Raw genomic sequence first — 19027 nt, forward strand, 5'->3', positions numbered from 1 at the left:
GCTTTAAATAAACAATATCGATAGTGCTTCTACTGCAGAATCTCACATTTTCTGTGCAGGAAAAAAGTATTATTATAGGAGAGGTGCTGAAAAGATCTCAGCCAAAACAACCAACTTCCTAAATTCTGAATGTTATTTTGCCCCAGTAGTTGAAAAGAGTGTTATTTTGTTAAGTGCCAATTTAAAGAAATGAAATTCTATGTTTTTGACATTGTTTCAGATCACTGATTGAACCATATCCACGTCACTCTCTTCTTGATTGGGCTGAGAACTTTTCAGCACCCCTTCGTAGATTTGCTGTTCATCACAGAAAACAAAATGACCATCAGGATTTTAAACTCAATTTCAGCAACAAATTAGTAATACTGAGCAAATATTGATGGTTATGTCTTTCCAGTTACAGTGCAATAGAATGTACAGAAATACACAAAATAATCAAGCCAAGGTGATACCTTTTTATTGGACTAACTTAATATATTTTTGACCAACCTTCAAGTACATAACAATCCTTTTCTCAGGTTCAAAGGAATTAGGAGGTCAGGGCAAAAGATAATTGTATTTAACTTGCTTTCAGATAAAGGTCAAATGTTGGGAACAAAAGGTTAGGGGAGAATTTAAATCAATGCTATGCATTGTCTTCTAGTTTCATCTGTTATTATTTTCAATACAAGCCACATTTTCTTATGTTAGCAAAGCAAACATCTCAAATAATGGAGGTATGATATACTATGGTAGTTAATATTAGCCTTTTCAATAGGATGACCTACTGCCTGTGACTCATGCTCATGTGATCATCATGTTTCAGGGACTGTAATCACATACATACATATATACATACATACGAGGGGGTGCTGAAAAGTTCTCAATCCAACCAAGAACAGAATGAAGTAGATATGGTTCAATGATCTGAAACAATATCATTTCCGCAAATTGGCACTTACCAAAATAAGATAATTTATGTTTATGTTTATTAATATTTGATATCCACACTCTTTTCAGTTACAGTAGCAAAATAGCACTCAACATTTAGGAAGTTGGTTGGTTTGACTGAGAACTTTTCAGCACCCCCTTGTAGACCTTTAAATTACTTAGCATTATTACTTAAATATCACACATAAGGATGAGCTATTTATCAGAATCAAATATACCGGTAGCACCAGTGTGAAGACTCTAGCACCCCCTGCTGGTGCAACATTTGATTTAAATAAGTGACTGTCATATATATTTTATTTACATTAAAAGGCAATGATTTGAAATCACTTTATAACAATTATAATTATAAGAAATTTATCTTGGCAAACATTACTGGTAATATTGAGTAGACATTCTTCTAATGTTTTCATTGTCATTGTGTTCCTTTCCATTTGGTTCTTGAATAGAAAAAAAAAAAAGATTTCTAGTCATTTGCTTTTTTTAATTTATGGGCAAGAAATTTGCCTGCATGGTTTGGTGTCCATTCTTTGGTTGACATTGAGAAATGAAGTTGAATTTAAATTAGCCTAACTTGTCTTTAAAATTTTAAATGGCTCAGTATCCGAACTCCTTTCTAATCAGATCTTTTCACATTTTATAAGACGTCCACCCAGATAAAAAAATGCATAGATTTTACATTTTCCATCTCTGAAAACTGTATGCTTTACTAAAATATACGAGCAATCTTTCTCTTATCAAGCACTTTACCTTTTCAATAGATAGATTATCCTCATATATTAAATTCCATACAAAGTTTAATACTCATTTATTCCAGAAATATTTAGGATAAATTCTATTGTACTTTTAATCCTTTCTAATTATTATTTTGCTGCAAATCTTCATTGAACTAAGGGCTCCTTTTAGAAAGGAGCGCAAGCATTTTTAGCGCACACACCGGATTAGCGTGCTATAGCGTGCGCTACCCAAAAAACTACCATCTGCTCACGAGGAGGCGGTAGTGGCTAGCGCGCGGAGCAATTTAGCACGCGCTATTCCACATTTTAAGGCCCTAACGCACCTTTGTAAAAGGAGCCCTAAGTATTGGGATTAAGAAATCTATAAGTGATGAGATTAGATTTCCCATCTTGAAATATTCATGCTGCTGTTTCTGCAATTTCTCATTAATCTCTTTAGTCTCCAGTTCCTGTAAATCTAGCAACAGGTTATCAATTTGCATAAGCAGAGTACAAACCCACAACTCATTTTATGCTGTTCTAACTGCAACAGCTGTTGTCTTAGGGCTTGCTTTCTGAGCATGAACTTTATATTTACTGTATAGACCAGTGTTTTTCAACCTTTTTACACCTATGGACCGGCAGAAATAAAATAATTATTCTGTGGACCGGCATTAGTCCGTGGACCAGCGGTTGAAGAACACTGGGCTAAGTCGTGGGCCAGACTCTGCCTATCTCTACCCAATCTCCACCCCAGACCCCACCCCCATAATAGTACTAATCGCACCTTGCACGTCCCGTGCCTCATCTGGAAGCCTTCCCTCTGATGTTGCAACGTCAGAGAGAAGGCTTCTGGTTCAGGCACAAGATGCCCATAGGAGCCATTGCCCGTGGCTTTGTGCACTGAATCAGTTAGGAAGAGGGAGCTTTCTCGAAGATAACGCTGCATCGATCGCACCGTGGACTGGCGGTTGAAGAACACTGTTTTGGGCCTGATGCATGTGCTGGCCCTATGGACCTGCAGGAAATTTCTGTGGACCGGCACTGGTCCATGGACCGGTGGTTGAAGAACACTGGTATAGACCCCAAGTGCAATAATCTTTCCATTCATAACAGCCTTTAGAATCTCCCAGAAGATTTTTTAGTTTGTCTTTCTAATGTTTTTGTTGTTTGTTTGGGTTTTTTTTCAATTGCTTTACATTAAGGTCTAACAGGATACTGTCATTAAGGGCTCCTTTTACAAAGCCACGCTAAACTGCCAGCCACGCTAGCCGCTACCACCTCCTCTTGAGCAGGCGGTAGTTTTACAGCCAGCGTGTGATGAAAAGTCGCGCGCGCTAAAGCCGCTAACGTGGCTTCGTAAAAGGAGCCCTAAATTTCCAGTATCTCTGTCCTTGAATAGCCCTTTTCAGTGTTAACAATGGAGTAATCGGGGTATGGTCAGACCACATTGCCCATTTTGAAAAGACCTTTTTAAAAGATCAACGAAGAGATCATTTATTTCTTTACATTTCTTATATACTGCTTCTATTCATAGCGGTTTGCATTCAGGTACTCTAGCCTTGCCTTTTATAAAACCGTGCAAGCGTTTTTTAGCGCTGGCAGGTATGCTGAATGCTGTGCGCTGCTTCTATGCTCATGGGAACTCTATGAATGTCGGAGCAGCGCACAGAATTTAGTGAGCCGGCCAGTGTTAAAAACCGCTATTGCGGTTTTGTAAAGTGATGGGTGGTGGTGGGTATGTATTTCTCTCTATCTGTTCTGACAGGCTCACATCTAACTATGGTGTTATGTGACTTGACAAGGGTCACAAAGAGAAGTGGGGATTAGATTTAAAGATACACTGATGTTATATTTCTCCTTTAGAGAGGAGATTTGAACAGACTAAACTCTAGAGCAGGGGTAGGGAACTCCGGTCCTCGAGAGCCGTATTCCAGTTGGGTTTTCAGGATTTCCCCAATGAATATGCATTGAAAGCAGTGCTTGCAAATAGATCTCATGCATATTCACTGGGGAAATCCTGAAAACCCGACTGGAATACAGCTCTCGAGGACCGGAGCTCCCTACCCCTGCTCTAGAGAGACAAAAATCTTAATTTATAATGCAGTATGAACAGATTTCATATTTGGATATTTTGATAAATAACCCAGACATTGTTTTGTCATTACCATCTATTAAAAAAACAACAACAAATATACAGATTAAAATATATATTTTTTATTTCACCAGTTTCCGCCCTTTAGTAGCCTTTCCCTCCTTTTTTTTTTTTCTCTCCTCCCCCCCCCTTTTATGAGATTTCCTCTTGTTTTACTCAGTTGTACCACAAACCAATAGAAATTATTATCTTACCCCTATTTGACCTCTCTCTATTGTACTGGAATTTCTCTGTTTGAATCCTAGTAATAGTTACATATTGATATTGGTTTGGTTTTTCTTTTACAAAATTTTCAATAAAATCTCATGGTTAAAAAAAAACCCCCCAGCAAAAAACAACAACAAACATACAGATAAAAATATATATTTTTATTTCACCAGTTTCCATAACAAAAGCCTAAAAAGAAATTTACTATATGGTCAGTTCTTCTGACTATGAAGCTATGTTCAGAATTCTCACCCCTACTTTTTTACAAAGCTGCATCAGCTGCCGCTGTGGTAACTGCCCCAAAGCCCACAGGGATTTAAAGGGCTTCGGGGCTTTTGCCACATGGCTTTGTAAAAGAGGGGGTTAATGATTGCATTGCAGACAGAGACAATGACCAAAACATTTAAAAGTAGAGGCTAACAGGAAGAATATACTGAGGCCAAATTGTCTATCAAGGATTCTCTCTTAGATACTTGTGGTGAAAAATGAGAACCAGATATTGTTTGTACCCTTAATTTATCTTTTTCAGATCTGCAAACTAAAAGGTTTTTAAACTTCAACATTCTTCCAACGGCAACACAATAATACATAACATCGTACTTATAAACCGCATAACCGTAAGTTCAATGCGGTAAACAAAAGATTAAAAATAACATAACCTAAGGATGATTAAATTAGTTCGCTATTTATGTTATCTGTGCCCTTGCCCCTTAATCTGCATGGATAAACAAAATAGATGGTTAAAATTATTTAATCAAATGTAGAAGTTGCATCAATATGTCTATTCTTACTACATATACCCATTATGGAACACTGGATGTCTACAGGACACTCAGGGCTCCTTTTACTAAGATGTACAAGCGTTTTTAGCGCATGCAGGAAATTATCACATGCTATACCACGCGCTATGCTTCTAGAACTAACGCAAGCTCAATGCTGGCATTAAGGTCTAGCGCGCTTGGCAATGTATTCCGCGCGTTAAAGCCCTAACGCGGGCTTAGTAAAAGGAGCTCTCAGTCTGTGATTTACAATTTGTTGTATTAAACTATCCCAACAAAATTAAAGGATGGTGACAGATACCATTTAATTTTTTTACTTAATTACATGGGCTTATTCAAGAAATAGATTTAAGATCCTTTTTATGATACTCTCATAGATTTTCCTTCTTTTCTCTCCTTTTCCTCTTTCCTCCCTCTCCTTCAATTCCCCCATTCCCTAACTCTGCCTTCCGTCTTCCACTCTTTTCTCTTCCTTCTCCTACCTACCCCATTTTTTCCCATACGTCCATCCCTTCCCTTTCTTTCCCTCTTCTTCCCCCCTCTTCCTTCCTTTTCTTCTATCCCTCCTGTCCCCCTCCCTTTACCTCCTTGATGTAAAGCCAATTAGTGATTGTTAAGGCCAATTATTTGTAATTGTAGCCAATCAAGGTCCAAGTAAGTAATTCAATTACATGCTTAATTGGTATTATTTAATAAATATGCATGGAATTGTGTACATAACTGTTGTATACTATTTATAGAACTAGGGAGAAAGGACTGGATTCACTAACCTGCCCGATGGGGCCCAATCGGGCCGGATCTGGGCAGGTCTGACAAATTCACTAAAGTATGGATCGCGCATGCGCAGACCATAGGAACAGCGATTGTGGTTTTTTTTTAACTTTTTTGTACTTTGTACAGTGAAGGGCAGCAGGACTTTGGGGAAATTTTTAACTAGTAGATTCACGCCGACTCTCCTGCTTCTCCTGCCACAGACTGAACCAAACGCCGCCACTTAATTACATGGGCCCACTGACCCCAACCCGCATGGCTCCCAGAAAGCTGGTCCCGCTCTTGCCAGCTGTTGCCCTCACCTTGCCGCTGTAATAATAATAAAAAGATAAATGGAGCCCATGGTTTTAACCTGCTTAGAGCCCGTGGGTTAAAACCACAGGCTTGCACTGCGGGGAAGGGTGGGAAAGTCAACGCAGGCAGGAAATCATGGCAGTTTGGGGCAGGCAGCAGTTTGGGCAGGCAGGAGAAGAGCATCGGAATGACGAGCAGCAGGAGATAAGAAGCAGAGCAGCATTCGGGGTGAGCAGGCAGGAGAGATTGCAGGGCTTCCAATCGGAAAGACGTTTTTGACTGGTCCCCAGCAGTCGCTTCTTCAGGTGATCGGCCAGCCCAGTCAGATCGGAAATTTGGTGTTGTGAATCGCGTCACTGTCCAATTTGCATGCATTTCACCTTATTTGAATACACGGATTTGAAGCGGATCGCAGAAGAGATAAGTGAATCAGGCCGGATGGAAATTTGATAGTAAAGGAGTCGCAAACCAATCGGTACACGATTGGTTTGCTTTGTGAATCTAGCCCATAGTATATTTGGATTTTCGAAAGGCATTTAACAGACTCTAGGGAGTAAAAGAATCATGGGTTAGGAGGCCATGTTCTTTTGTAGACTGTAAACTGGATAAAAAGACAGAAAACAGATAATAGGATTGAATGGCCAATTATCCATATGGAAAAAGGTCACTATTAGGATCTGTAGTGGGACCTGTGCTGTTTTACTTATTCATAAATAGGAGTAACAAAAGAAGTTATCAGATTTATGGATGACACAAAATTGTTCAAAATCATTAAAACAACTTAGAATTGTGAGGATTTGTTAGATGATCTTGTGAGACTAGGAGATTGGGCATTTAAAGAGCAGATGGATGGGCCATTTGGCCTTTTATCTGTCATCTTGTTTCTATGTTTGTAGATTAAATTTAATGTGGATGCATGCATACTGATGCCCACAGGAAAAAAATAATTCCTAGTACACACTTCTGGGTTCTTTTTTTTTTTTTTTAATAAATCTTTATTCATTTTAAACCCAAAAATAAGTGCAACATATTATACAGTCATTTTATACTTTAACATCACTTAAATTCAATCAAAAATATATTGTATGACAAATACATATATCATCCCCCTCCCACTACATATTCAATAATTTGCACTCAAATTAAAAATATATCTTCCCACCCACCCACCCTGGACGTCTATCAATGGGCAAAATCAACAAATTTTGTCAATGGCTCTCAAATATCCATAAACTTCCCATAATGTCCCTGTTGTATGGCCATCATATGTTCCATTTTAAAAGTGTGACAGAGATTTCCACCAAAAAGTACAACTTAATCGATCCCAGTTTTTCCAGTTCCTCAAAATAAGTTGTATGGCAACCCCTGTCATTATAAAGAGAAGTTTGTTATTCCGAGCAGATATTTGGCTTTTAGCCCTCACTTCTGGATTCTGAGTTAGGAACTACTGTCCAAGAAAGAAAAAAAAAAAAAATCCCACAAACAAACAGATCTCTGAATCACTGTGGATAATACATTGAAATTTTCAACCCAGTGTACCATGGCTGCTAAAAAAGGCAAGTAAAATGCTTGGGATTATGTAAAAAGAGATGGAACACAAAACAGAATATCATTCTGTCTCGGTTTAGGTCCCTGGCATGTCCATTCATTTAGTATTATGTGCAGTTCCAGTTGTCCCATCTCAAACAAGAGTTCACTCCATGAAACTAATGATCAGCAGATTGAAAACAAAATGGAGAAAGTTTGTTTTCATGAATCTGTTGCCGGGAATGTGGTCAAGACAGCTAACATAGTAGGATTCAAAAAGTGATCAAACGTTCCTAGATAAAAACTTCATATTAGCCAGATAAAACTGGAAGAGCCATTATTCATCCCTGGAAATTAACTATGGGAAACAGATTTACTTTTGGGATCTGCTGAGTACTTGCCACCTGGTCTAGCCACTGTCAGAAACATGATGATGGGTTCAGTAGACCTAGAGCTGACTCAGCATGACTTTTCTTAGGTTTTAATATTATTTGTTGTAATTTTTAATGACTATCCCCTTCTTTTACTAAGGCATGCAAGCCAATTTAGCGTGTGCTAAATATTAGTGCACGATAAACGCTAACGCATCCATAGAATATAATGGATGCATTTAATGTGCACTAAATCGGCTAGCGTGCCTATGTATTATTCAACTTATTACCATAGCTATGGAGTCGATGCGTCAAACCTTCAACTCCAACTCATGATTTAAAGCTTAAAGTACTGATAAATATAAATTATTATTTAGCAATTCTTTGATCTAAAGTACCAACAGATATAACTTTAGATCCAGGACAAATATGAGTATATGTATATTGTAAGTATACAATTATTAATTTAGCAAATATTATAATTTTTTTTTTAATTTGAAGCTAGAGTCAGAGTTGTTACATTTTTACAGACACTGACTCCACCCAAAATTGCTTCCAACTCCGACTCCACAGTGCTGCTTATTTTACGAGGGGGTGCTGAAAAGTTCTCAGCCCAACCAACCAACTTCCTATATTCTGAGCGTTATTTTGTCACTGTAGCTGAAAAGAGTGTTGTCTTATTTCGTTAAGTGCCAACTTGCAAAAACAAAATTCTATGTTTTGACATTGTTTCAGATCATTGATTGAACCATATCCACATCATTCTCAGTTGAGCTGAGAACTTTTCAGTATCCCCTTGTGCCCATCTCTGATCTATATAGTCTTATGGACAATCCTTAGATCAGAAGCATTCAGCTTCCCAGCCTCTTCACTTCTATGGGATATCAAATTCATCTAATTCAGTTCTCCAACTGTTGCTACAGTTCGTTCTCGTTATTCGCAGTAGTATGGTTCCCGAAAATGTTTGCAAACCACAAAATTGCAAATAACAAAATGTTGAGTCTATTGGAAAATAGAGGTTAGGTTCCAGCAGTACAACACACTGAGCTTCAAAATTGCAGAAAGTGAACAGTGGATCCTAATGTGAAAATAGGATTAGGTTCTTGCATGGGACCGTACTTGAAGTACCTGTAATTCACTCTTTGGTTGCTTGGAGATGATATCTGGAAGCAAAGCTTGACCGCATGGTGAAAGTGAAAGCAAAAAAGCTGTTTTTTTTTAAACGTGCCAGTCCATGAACAGTGAACACAGTGGTGTGAGTGGGGAATATTGGTTGCAACTGATGCGACTGAGGATTGGCAAAATTGTGTATTACAAATGCGCGAATAACAGGAATAGATTGAAAAATATTTGTGCGAATAACGAGAACGAACTGTAGCAACAGTTGGCTAACTGAATTAGATGAATTTGATATCCCATGGAAGTGGAGAGGCTGGGAAGCTGAATGCTTCTGATCTAAGGATTGTCCATAAGACTATATAGATCAGAGATGGGCACAAGGGGGTATTGAAAAGTTCTCAGCTCAACTGAGAATGATGTGGATATGGCTCAATCAATGATCTGAAACAATGTCAAAACATAGAATTTTGTTTTTGCAAATTGGCACTTAACGAAATAAGATAACACTCTTTTCAGCTACAGTGACAAAATAACGCTCAGAATATAGGAAGTTGGTTGGTTGGGCTGAGAACTTTTCAGCACCCCCTCGTAAAATAAGCAGCGCTGTGGAGTCGGAGTTGGAAGCAATTTTGGGTGGAGTCAGAGTTTGTAAAAATGTAACAACTCTGACTGTTCTCTTTATAATTTTTCTTAATATATTTTGACCCTAACAGGTGCAATATAGGAGCCAGTTACCTAAAACCTATGTTATAATGAAGTCATTTTTTAAGGTTTGCTTTGGTTACTGTTTTCATAAGGTGAGCTACCTTTATGCCAGACTTAAGTTAATAAGTCTCGGATAGTAAACTCACCTTTATCTTTATTAAGACAACTTTAGATAAAGCAGCCAGTGTTACACCTTACAAGACTGCTAAAATGGTTGCAAGTCACATTGGCTTTGTTCCCAAACCAGGAGAAATCCTGGAAGTTTTTCAGATACAATCTAACTTTTCAAACATAATACTGAACATTCTCAGTAATTAAAAAAAAAAAATATAGAAATAATTTTATAATTTAGTTAAACGATCCTTAAATATAGTTAAGGAACTTATAACTGTATCTTTTTGTCAGCTCTTCAAATAGTGTCTAGTGTAGGGAAATAAATGCTACAGGAGATGATTCTTCCTGAACTTCCCTTTCCACTTGTCCATTTGATATAGTGCTGGCTGCAACAAAGTGGTGTGCATTCACGGCTGCAGGCCATCCGGTCTCACATGCAGACAAGTGCACAGAAGCGGTGGACATGGATGCTGAGGGGCCAAATCCTCCCTCCCAACAGGATCTGGTACCACCACTCTGAAACACGGTCCCTTGTGCACACGTGGCTTAAGTGTATTCTGGATTTGTCCCTGAACTTTTCCACCTTAATGATAACAACCTGGCTGTTAAAAATGTAGAAGATCCCTCCCCCCCCCAAAAAAAACAAAACCAACTTTTATTTCTGTTCAGATATAGAGTTATAAACTACTGTATAATGGGACCCTACGTCATAACAACTGATGCAGTTCTAAGTTCTCCAGGTAAAGCTGACAGTCTTATGGACAATCCTTAGATGCATTCTAAGAGTAGCAAGATAGATTAGAAACGTCATTCTTGCACAGTCTTTACTTTACCAGCTTTGTTGTTTACCTGGATGAGATTGTGGCCCACGGCGTAGACGCTCGCCGCCTCCCCCCTCTCTCCTGGCGCTTGCAGTCCTGTCCCGTAGCCGTGCCAGGCGACCAGATAAGGATTGTGCATGGTGAGCCAGTATTTCACCCGGTCGCCAAACTCCTGGAAGCAGAAGCTGGCGTAGTGGCGGAAGAGTCGAACGACCGCGGCGCTCCTCCAGCCCCCCAGCTTCTCCTGGACGGCCAGAGGCAGGTCCCAGTGGTACAGAGTGACCACCGGCTGGACCCTCCGGAGGAGCAGAGCGTCGATAAGTCGATTGTAGTAGCGCACGCCCTTCTCGCTGGCGCCCCCCTCTACTCCGCCGGGGAAGAGCCTCGGCCACGACATCGAGAAGTGATAAAAGGTCACCCCCAGCGTTCCCAGGGCGGCCAAATCTTTGTCCAGGTAAACGGGGCTGTCGCCGGAGGGCCCCGCGCTGGCGTTTCCAAGCCGGCTCCTCTGGCCGAGGGCGAAGTGGTCCCAGATGGAGAGTCCGCCGCCGGTTTCCTTCCCTCCACCTTCCGCTTGGAAGGCTGCGCTCCCTACCCCCCACAGGAAATCCGAAGGGAACGGACCGTAGGCGAACAGCCGGGTCTCGTCCACTGGGTTGAAATCGGGGGTGGCCCCCCATACGCGTTTCCCCTCCCCGGGATACCCGGCAGCCATCCCCACGCAGGCGAGCGTCACGGCAGCCAGCAGGGCCTTCAGTCCCGGGGCACCCATGGTGGCCCCTCCAAGGGTCTCTACGACATGCCCTTCCTTGGAGCTGGCGAAGAACCCATGAAGCCGTGGGAGCTACAGCAAAGCTCCTGCTGCCTTCGAGGAGACTAAACACTTGAATCGGTTTTCTCAGAGCGTCAATTTCTGTCAATGATTAGCTTCACTGTGAGCCTCTCGATGGATCGCAAAAAAAAAAAAGGAGGCGGGGGCGGCCACTCCGAGAATATCCGTCGGGGACTGTCGCCTCTGTGACTCTCTGTACAGCGCCGCGTACGCCTAGTAGGGCGCCATAAATAATTAATAGCATTTTTGCATTTGGTTGACTGTGCACGGAAACTGCAGTCTAGTCAGGTGGGTCACAGGGACGAGAGCTATTTTTGATATTGATCGTATTGTAAAGCATTGCTAGAAAAGTAGAAACCAGTATTTTGATATAAAAAGTATGAATTATGAGCCAGAGGATGCGTAGACGGATTATGCAATTTTCCCTGGTTAAGGAGTTCAGATATTTATCAATTCTTGGTGCTGTATGAATAACTGATTTTACATATTCTTTTAGAAAATAGATTGTTTCATCTGCACCCAGCACTTCTTGTGGTTTCAAAGCCAATTAGACATACAGGGCTCCTTTTACGAAGCCGCGGTAGCGGCTTTAACGCGTGCGACTTTTAATCACACGCTACCCTTGCGCTAGCTGGAAAACTACCGCCTGCTCAAGAGGAGGCGGTAGCGGCTAGCGGTTTAGCACATGCTATTACATGTGTTAAACTGCTACCGTGCCTTTGTAAAAGGAGTCCACAATATATTTAAGTTCTGCCCCTGCATATCAGTCAGTGGAAGAACGAGTAATGTTTAAATTCACATGTCTCTGTTTTAAGTTGGTTTAGGGATTGGCCCCTACCTAACTGTTATCTCATTTTGTGCTATATAACCCCGTGAGGGTAACCAGGAATTGTAACTTATTTGCACACCTGAAGATTTTAGGCTGTAAAGTTAGGTCTTTTTTAGACAGGCTGCTTGCATTTCAAGCAAGTAAACAACAGTCCTGGTTGGGTAACTATATTAGCGGAGCCATGTTATCTTACAGTGCCTTCTGAAAAGAAATTAAGACAGTATTATTTGATAAATTTCTCTTAATTTGATGTTTTTATTCTTAACATAATAATTTGACTGCGTTAATTTAAATTTTTATTGTCTTTCTAGTTAATATGATGTATTCTCATTTTTATATTTTGTACTTCGCTGATTGTCCAGTTTTTCTCTCTTGTGTAAACCGCCTAGAATTCTTTTGATTGTGGCGGTATACAAAAATAAAGTTATGTTATGTTATGCCTGGTAGTAAAACTTAAAACTAGGCACTACCATTCCTCCTTGTTGCCTAAACTGAAAAGTTGTTGGATAAAAAACCCAATCTAGAGGAATATCGAATATCTGAATAATTAAAAAAATTCTTCCAACAATACTCAGTATATTGGGAGCTCTTTATCAAATAATCTGGCAACAAAACCAAAACAATTAAATAATTTAGTGATAGGTTCTCAGTTTACACAACTCATTTCAGGACAAGCCTTTATAATCGAGTTGAAAGCTGCATACTACACCCAACAAGGTTTTATGGCGTGTAACATTCTTGGACATGTGTGCCCAAACGTGTTCCATATTAGTGAAAATTCACACTCTAAATAATAAAGAGGTTCTCTCAAATATACTTATGTGCAATCGTAATTGCTACTATGTTCCAAAATCCGTGAAGGAATCCAACTTCCCAAAATTTCTCCGCAATTTGCATCCAAACAATTCAATGTTTGGAACTTCTATAATGAACAAGAACCCTCTTAAAAAACATAAGGACAAACTCCTTTTGATAATGACGGGTGTGGCTCTACAAATGATAACTAGAAACTGAAAGCAATGTGATAGGTTAAATTTTCCATTTTGGTGGGAAACGCTATGTACGTACTACAGATTTGAAAAAAATTCTAGCAGAACATAAGGGCATTACCCGGAAATTTAAAGAAATCTGGGGTCCATTAGATGATTTTGTAACACATGTTCAAGGTAACTGAAGTTGTCATAAATTAATCTATTTTACCAGATCTGATATTACAAGCTAAATACACTTCCAGTAAAGGGAGGGAGGGTGGGCAGGAGGGTTTATTCTAATATATGCTTTTATGAGATTAGTTTATTGTATTTGATTGCACTGTCTGTCTGTTTTTCAAAATCAATAAATAAAATAAAAATAAACAATTCAATACTCTCGAGGAACAAAAAGATCCTTTCCTTTCAGTACTTATCTTAAAAAAACACGATAGTGTGTTGTTTGTCAATGTCCATCGTTCATGCTGCCCAAATAAAGGCTCGCTCCAACACTGCAAGTATTGTTGGAAGAATTTTTTTTTATTATTCACCTAAACTGAAAAGGCATTGCCCTTTGCACCCTAGAGGAGTTTTGCCAAATGAATATTGGAAAACATTTTTATTTAACTGTCTAAAGAATTTTTCAGATAGAGGAACAAGCAAACCTGACAACAGATATAATATGTAATTTAGGCATTACCACCATCTTTAAAGCCTGGACCCAATGTTCCCTCTCTAAGCCAGGAAAGCAGATGTGCATTGTGCAAGTCATGATGTGTTCTGAGCAGTAGTTGGTTTGGGCTGGGCTGGTGTGTGGTGGTGGTGGTGCAGACAAGCAATTTTTTAAAATTATGCCAAATTATCCCCCCCATTTTACAAAAGCGCAATAGTGGTTTTTAGCATAGCGCTGAATGCTCTGTGCTGCTCCCAAAACTCGTGGAGGGGCATAATCGAAAGGGACGTCTAAGTCCGTTTATGTCCATCTCGCAAGTCATCCAAAATTAAAAAGAGCCTAAGACACATTTTCGAAAGAGACGTCCAACTTTTTTTTACTTTCGAAAATTGTCTAATTATACGTCCTGCCGATCTGATCGTCCAAGCCGCTAAATCATCCATCTTTATACCACATTTCTGCCCAACTTTCCGTCTAAGTCCAAAACGCCTAGAACAAGCCCTGTTGGCTGTGGAAGGGGTCTGCAAAGTGATGGACTGCACTCCCAGACATGCCACCTAAATAGTGGGGTATCTTACAGGGCACTTCAGTGAACTTTACAAAAAGGGTGCCATGGCTTCTCCTCACTTCAGCTCCCTTATAGGTGATGGGGAGCCCCCAAACCACCTCCAGAATCCCCTAGATCAGCGGTCTCAAACACGCAGCCCATGGGCCGCATGTGGCTCTCCAGATGTTATTTGCGGCCCGCGGTCTGGACGCGATCAACAGCATTTCTCTTCCCCTTTCCCTTCCTTTTGGAGCAGCAGCGTGTCTGGCCGGCTTGTTCTGTTCAAAGCCGCGGGTTGGCAGCTCCTTGCGCTATCCACTCCTGCATTGGAAGCCTCTCTGATGTCACAACATCAGAGAGGCTTCAGACGCAGGCGCGGATCTCGCAAGGAGCCACCACCCGCGGCTTTGCACGGAATGAGCCGGCCAGATATGCTGCTGCTCCACAAGGAAGAGAATGGAAGGGGAGGGGAAAGAGAAATGCTTCTGCTACATAGGAAAGGGGGACCCTAGGGAAATGCTGCTGCTGCTGCTGTACAGGGAGAGGGAGGGAAAGGGGAAGAGAAATGCCTCTCCTGCACAGGAAAGGGGGAAGGGAAATGCTGCTTCTGTTGCTGCTGCACCCAATTAGGGAAGGGGGAGGAGAGGAACAAGAGAAGAAGCCAAGTTCATGGGAGGGAGGGAAGGAAAGGAGATATCAGACCATGGAGGGAGAGAGAGAGATGCCAGGGCATGAGGGAAGGGAAGGAGACAGATGCCAGACCAGGAGAAAGGAAGGAAGGAGGGAGGGAGTGAAAGGAAGGAAAGAGATGCCAGACCATGGAAATAGGAAGGAAGAAGAGAGAGATAGGAAGGGAAGGTAAGACATGGAAACGTAGAGTTTGAAAAGAAAGCAGAAAAATTGAACATTAAGTTAATGCCAAAGATGAATGCAAGGCAGAAAGTGAAGACGGAGAGAAAAACAGTCAAAGGACAAGAAGGCCCTGGAAACATAGTTGAAAGCACAGAAAAATAAAGTCACCAGACAACAAAGGTAGGGAAAATGATTTTATTTTCAATATAGTGATTGAAATGTGCCAATTTTGAGAAAGAAAAGATATTAAACTTTAAATGTGAGGGCTGCAGAAAAAATAGAGTACTTGGAGGGCCACAGAAAAAATAGTTAATGTCTTATTAAAGAAATGACAATTTTGCATGAGGTAAAACTCTTTATAGTTTATATATCTTTCCTTTTAACTGTTAAAGGAAAGTTTTATAAACTATAAAGAGTTTTACCTCATGCAAAATTGTCATTTCTTTAATAAGACATTAACTATTTTTTTCTGCGGCCCTCCAAGTACCTACAAATCCAAAATGTGGCCCCACAAGGGTTTGAGTTTGAGACCACTGCCCTAGATCCACTTATCTACCACCCCAATAGCCCTTATGTTTTACATAGTCTAAGTCACAACATCCAAGTTCCGTTTAAGCTCTGTTGTAAAACTTTCGGTTTTACATGCTGTACGACTAATCTAAGCCAGTCTATGTCCCGCCCAACTTCTGCCCTCAACACACCTCCCAAACCGCCCCATTTAGCTTTGGACGTTGAGCGGCACTATGAAGGCCTAGGTCGTTTAGAAATACGTCCAAAAACCCATTTTTATTTTCGGCGCTTGGACGTTTTTGAGAAATGTTCGTCCAAGTGCCGATTTAGGCCGGTTTTTGGACGTTTTTCTCTTTCGATTATGAGCCCCATAGAGTTCCAATCATGGTTTTGAAAAAGGGGAGGAGGTATATTTAAAAAATTAAGAAGTTAAATTATTTCTATTGAACTGGAAAGAGAATATAAAGCTGTATATAATATATATGTACAGTATACTCGTATACATATTAGAATATTATTCAAAAGTAACACATAGTAATATAGTGGTGTGAAAAAGGTTTAAAAAAAAATCCCCTCATTCTCATTTCCCCTATTATTGCAATATATCACACTGCACTACAACCATAAAATAATTTACCTAGCAATGTTTTTGGTAGGTTGCTAAAGGGCCACCAGGCTTCAGCTCTATTAGCCTTTAGTTGGCTGATTACCAAACATGGTTAGAGCAGCCAGCTGAGAACTAGGAAGGCAGGATCCCAACAATTGTTAGGAAGACAATTGGTAGGACGAAATAGGTAGGAAGACAATTCATAGCATATTATGATTGTTAGGATGTCAATTGGTAGGATTGTCTTACCGATTGTCGTATCCTACGAATTGTTCTACCACTACCAATTGTTGGATGTGTGCCTCTGGCTGGCACCGGAACATGTCGGGTGTGTACCTCTGGCAGGCATCCAAACATTGTTGGAACAGCATCAGAACAGGAGGGGGACCTCTCTTACAGGTGGTCCATGTAGGCTGACTCCTTCCTACCAACTGTTGTCCTACCAATCTTCCCACCAATTGTCATCATGCCAGTTGTCGTAGACCCCTTTTTTCAATTGTGTTGGAGTCTCTGGTTTCCAGCATCTCCCCTTCCTTCATCTCTCTTATCTCTCTCCCCCCCTCCCACCCCACATCTGCTCTCTCTCTCCTGTTCTATCCAGAATCTGTCTTCCCCATTTCTAAACAGCATCTACCCCTCACTCTCTCTTTCCTCTTCCATCCATAAATGGGCATAGCCAGGATCTGAGCCAGGAGGGTGCAAATGATCTTAGACTGAGGAACTACACTGGGATTAGAGTCGAGTTTGAATACATGGGTGTAAGCTAAGTAAGTTGACTTTTATTTAAGGTTGGAGAACATGACAAACTAGGCTATTAAAAAAGGTTTTATTTTAAACTTTTCAACTTACACTAAAACAATTTTTCTTCTATCTGCGCTAAACATTTCCAGAACTTCCTTTTCTATTTCTATCCTTCTTTCCCGAACCAGCTTTTGATGCATACTCAACATACACAGCCCATTCAAGTTATCCTCTGCCATTGTTGAGTGCAACCAAGTTTTCACTCTGTGCAAGGTACTAAACGAGCATTCAATGGTGCTTGTAGTACATGGTTGGGACATAGAAATGAGAAGAGCATGTTTTGTTTGCTTTCTTCTCTCTCCAAAACTTGTACCAGACCTCATTATCAACATTTTCCAAATGATAAAAATCACAGAAATGCCACCTTTTTGCTAAACTCTTCGATTAGTAAAGAAAATGTAGGTAAATTGTCATTGAAAAAAATCTTTCCTCCAGTGATGATATCAAAGAATCTAGATAAGGAATTATTAGTGATCGTTTCCAAAATGCGTCAAGTTGTTTTATTTATTTAAAAACTTAGGGCCTGTTTTACAAAGCCGCGCAGCAACAGCCCCAAAGCCCTTTAAATTTCTATGGGCTTCGGGGCCGTTACTGTGCTGCAGGCGCTAGCGCGGCTTTGTAAAACAGGCCCTTAATATACTGCCTGGAGTCACAGCGGTTTCCAAATAGACATACATGGATCAAAACCAATGCAAACCATTCTTCAAAATAATATCAACACATATGAAAACAAAACCTACAAATTCTTCAGTAACGTATTAAAAAATATTGCAAAAATACCCACACAGTGTTAGGAAAGACAGATCAAAAGTATACGTCTACAGCTTGGTTTGCAACATTTTCTTAAAGCTGTAATGGTCTGCCCATAATGGGATCCTTTTACTAAGGCGCGCTAGCCGTTTTAGTGTACGCTAAATATTAGCGCGCACTAAACGCTAACATGTCCATAGACTATAATGGACGCGTTAGCGTTTAGTGCACGCTAATATTTAGCGTGTGCTAAAACAGCTAGTGCAGGGGTGTCAAAGTCCCTCTTCGAGGGCCGCAATCCAGTTGGGTTTTTCAGGATTTCCCCAATGAATATGCATGAGATCTATTAGCATACAATGAAAGCAGTGCATGCAAATAGATCTCATCTCAAATAGGTCTCTACCCCATTTCTCTCATTCGCATCGCTTCCTCCCTTCTGGTCTGGGTCACTTTCTTCCTCCCCACTTATGGGTCCAGCTGCTAGCATCCATCTCTGTCCCCTCCTCTCCATGGGTCCACCATCCATGTCCCCTCCCCTCCCCTCCCCCCAATTGTGGTTCACCATCATCTCCAATTGTGGTTCCTTCCTCCTTCTGCGGGTCTGCCCTCTCTCACTCTCTGACCACCCCCTATAGCATCTTCCTAACATCCTGCTCCTGACCCAACAGCCTCCTCCCTTCCCCATGCAGATCTAGCCTCCATTTGACCCTCCTCCCCATGTGGTATTTCTTACTTGTGGGCCCTCCCAAAGCAGTAGTGGTGGCCAGCCAGCAGAGGAAACGCTGTAAACAGGCTGCTTGCGGCCAGCCCTGCTAGGGCCTTTCCTCTGCTGCGTTGGATGTGATGTGGCAGAGGAAAGGCCCTGGTGGGGCTGGTCACAAGCATTTAGCATTGCATTTGTTTTTGGTCGAGGGTAAAGGCCAGAGCACAGAAGCTCGCTTCCTGGAGATGAGTGCGTGGCTACGTGGATGATGTTGTTGAGAGCGTTTTGGCTAACTGGACCATGGGATGATTTTCCAAGGGCTGCTGAGTAGGGATGGTGTGCATCTATCAAAGAAGGGAAGAAGTGTCTTTAGCAGTAGGCTGGCTAATCTACTGAAGAGGGCTTTAAACTAGAAGTAATGGGGCAGGGAGGTCAAAGCCCCCAGG

General features: G+C 40.9%; 2 protein-coding genes across 2 annotated transcripts in view; one reads left to right on the forward strand and one right to left on the reverse strand.

Moving 5' to 3' along the window:
• KLB (klotho beta) overlaps positions 1 to 11449 on the reverse strand; it is a 51868-nt gene extending 40419 nt beyond the window's left edge. Inside the window, exon 1 of the mRNA XM_033947365.1 lies at positions 10538 to 11449. Within this exon, the coding sequence (XP_033803256.1) occupies positions 10538 to 11281 (744 nt within the window). The 5' untranslated portion in view covers positions 11282 to 11449. The remainder of the gene's footprint in view (positions 1 to 10537) is intronic.
• RFC1 (replication factor C subunit 1) overlaps positions 11380 to 19027 on the forward strand; it is a 363193-nt gene continuing 355545 nt past the window's right edge. Inside the window, exon 1 of the mRNA XM_033947362.1 lies at positions 11380 to 11629. The gene's annotated coding sequence lies outside the window, so the exon portion shown is untranslated. The remainder of the gene's footprint in view (positions 11630 to 19027) is intronic.

This window comes from Geotrypetes seraphini, chromosome 1 (genome assembly GCF_902459505.1).
Source record: "Geotrypetes seraphini chromosome 1, aGeoSer1.1, whole genome shotgun sequence".
Taxonomy (NCBI): domain Eukaryota; kingdom Metazoa; phylum Chordata; class Amphibia; order Gymnophiona; family Dermophiidae; genus Geotrypetes; species Geotrypetes seraphini.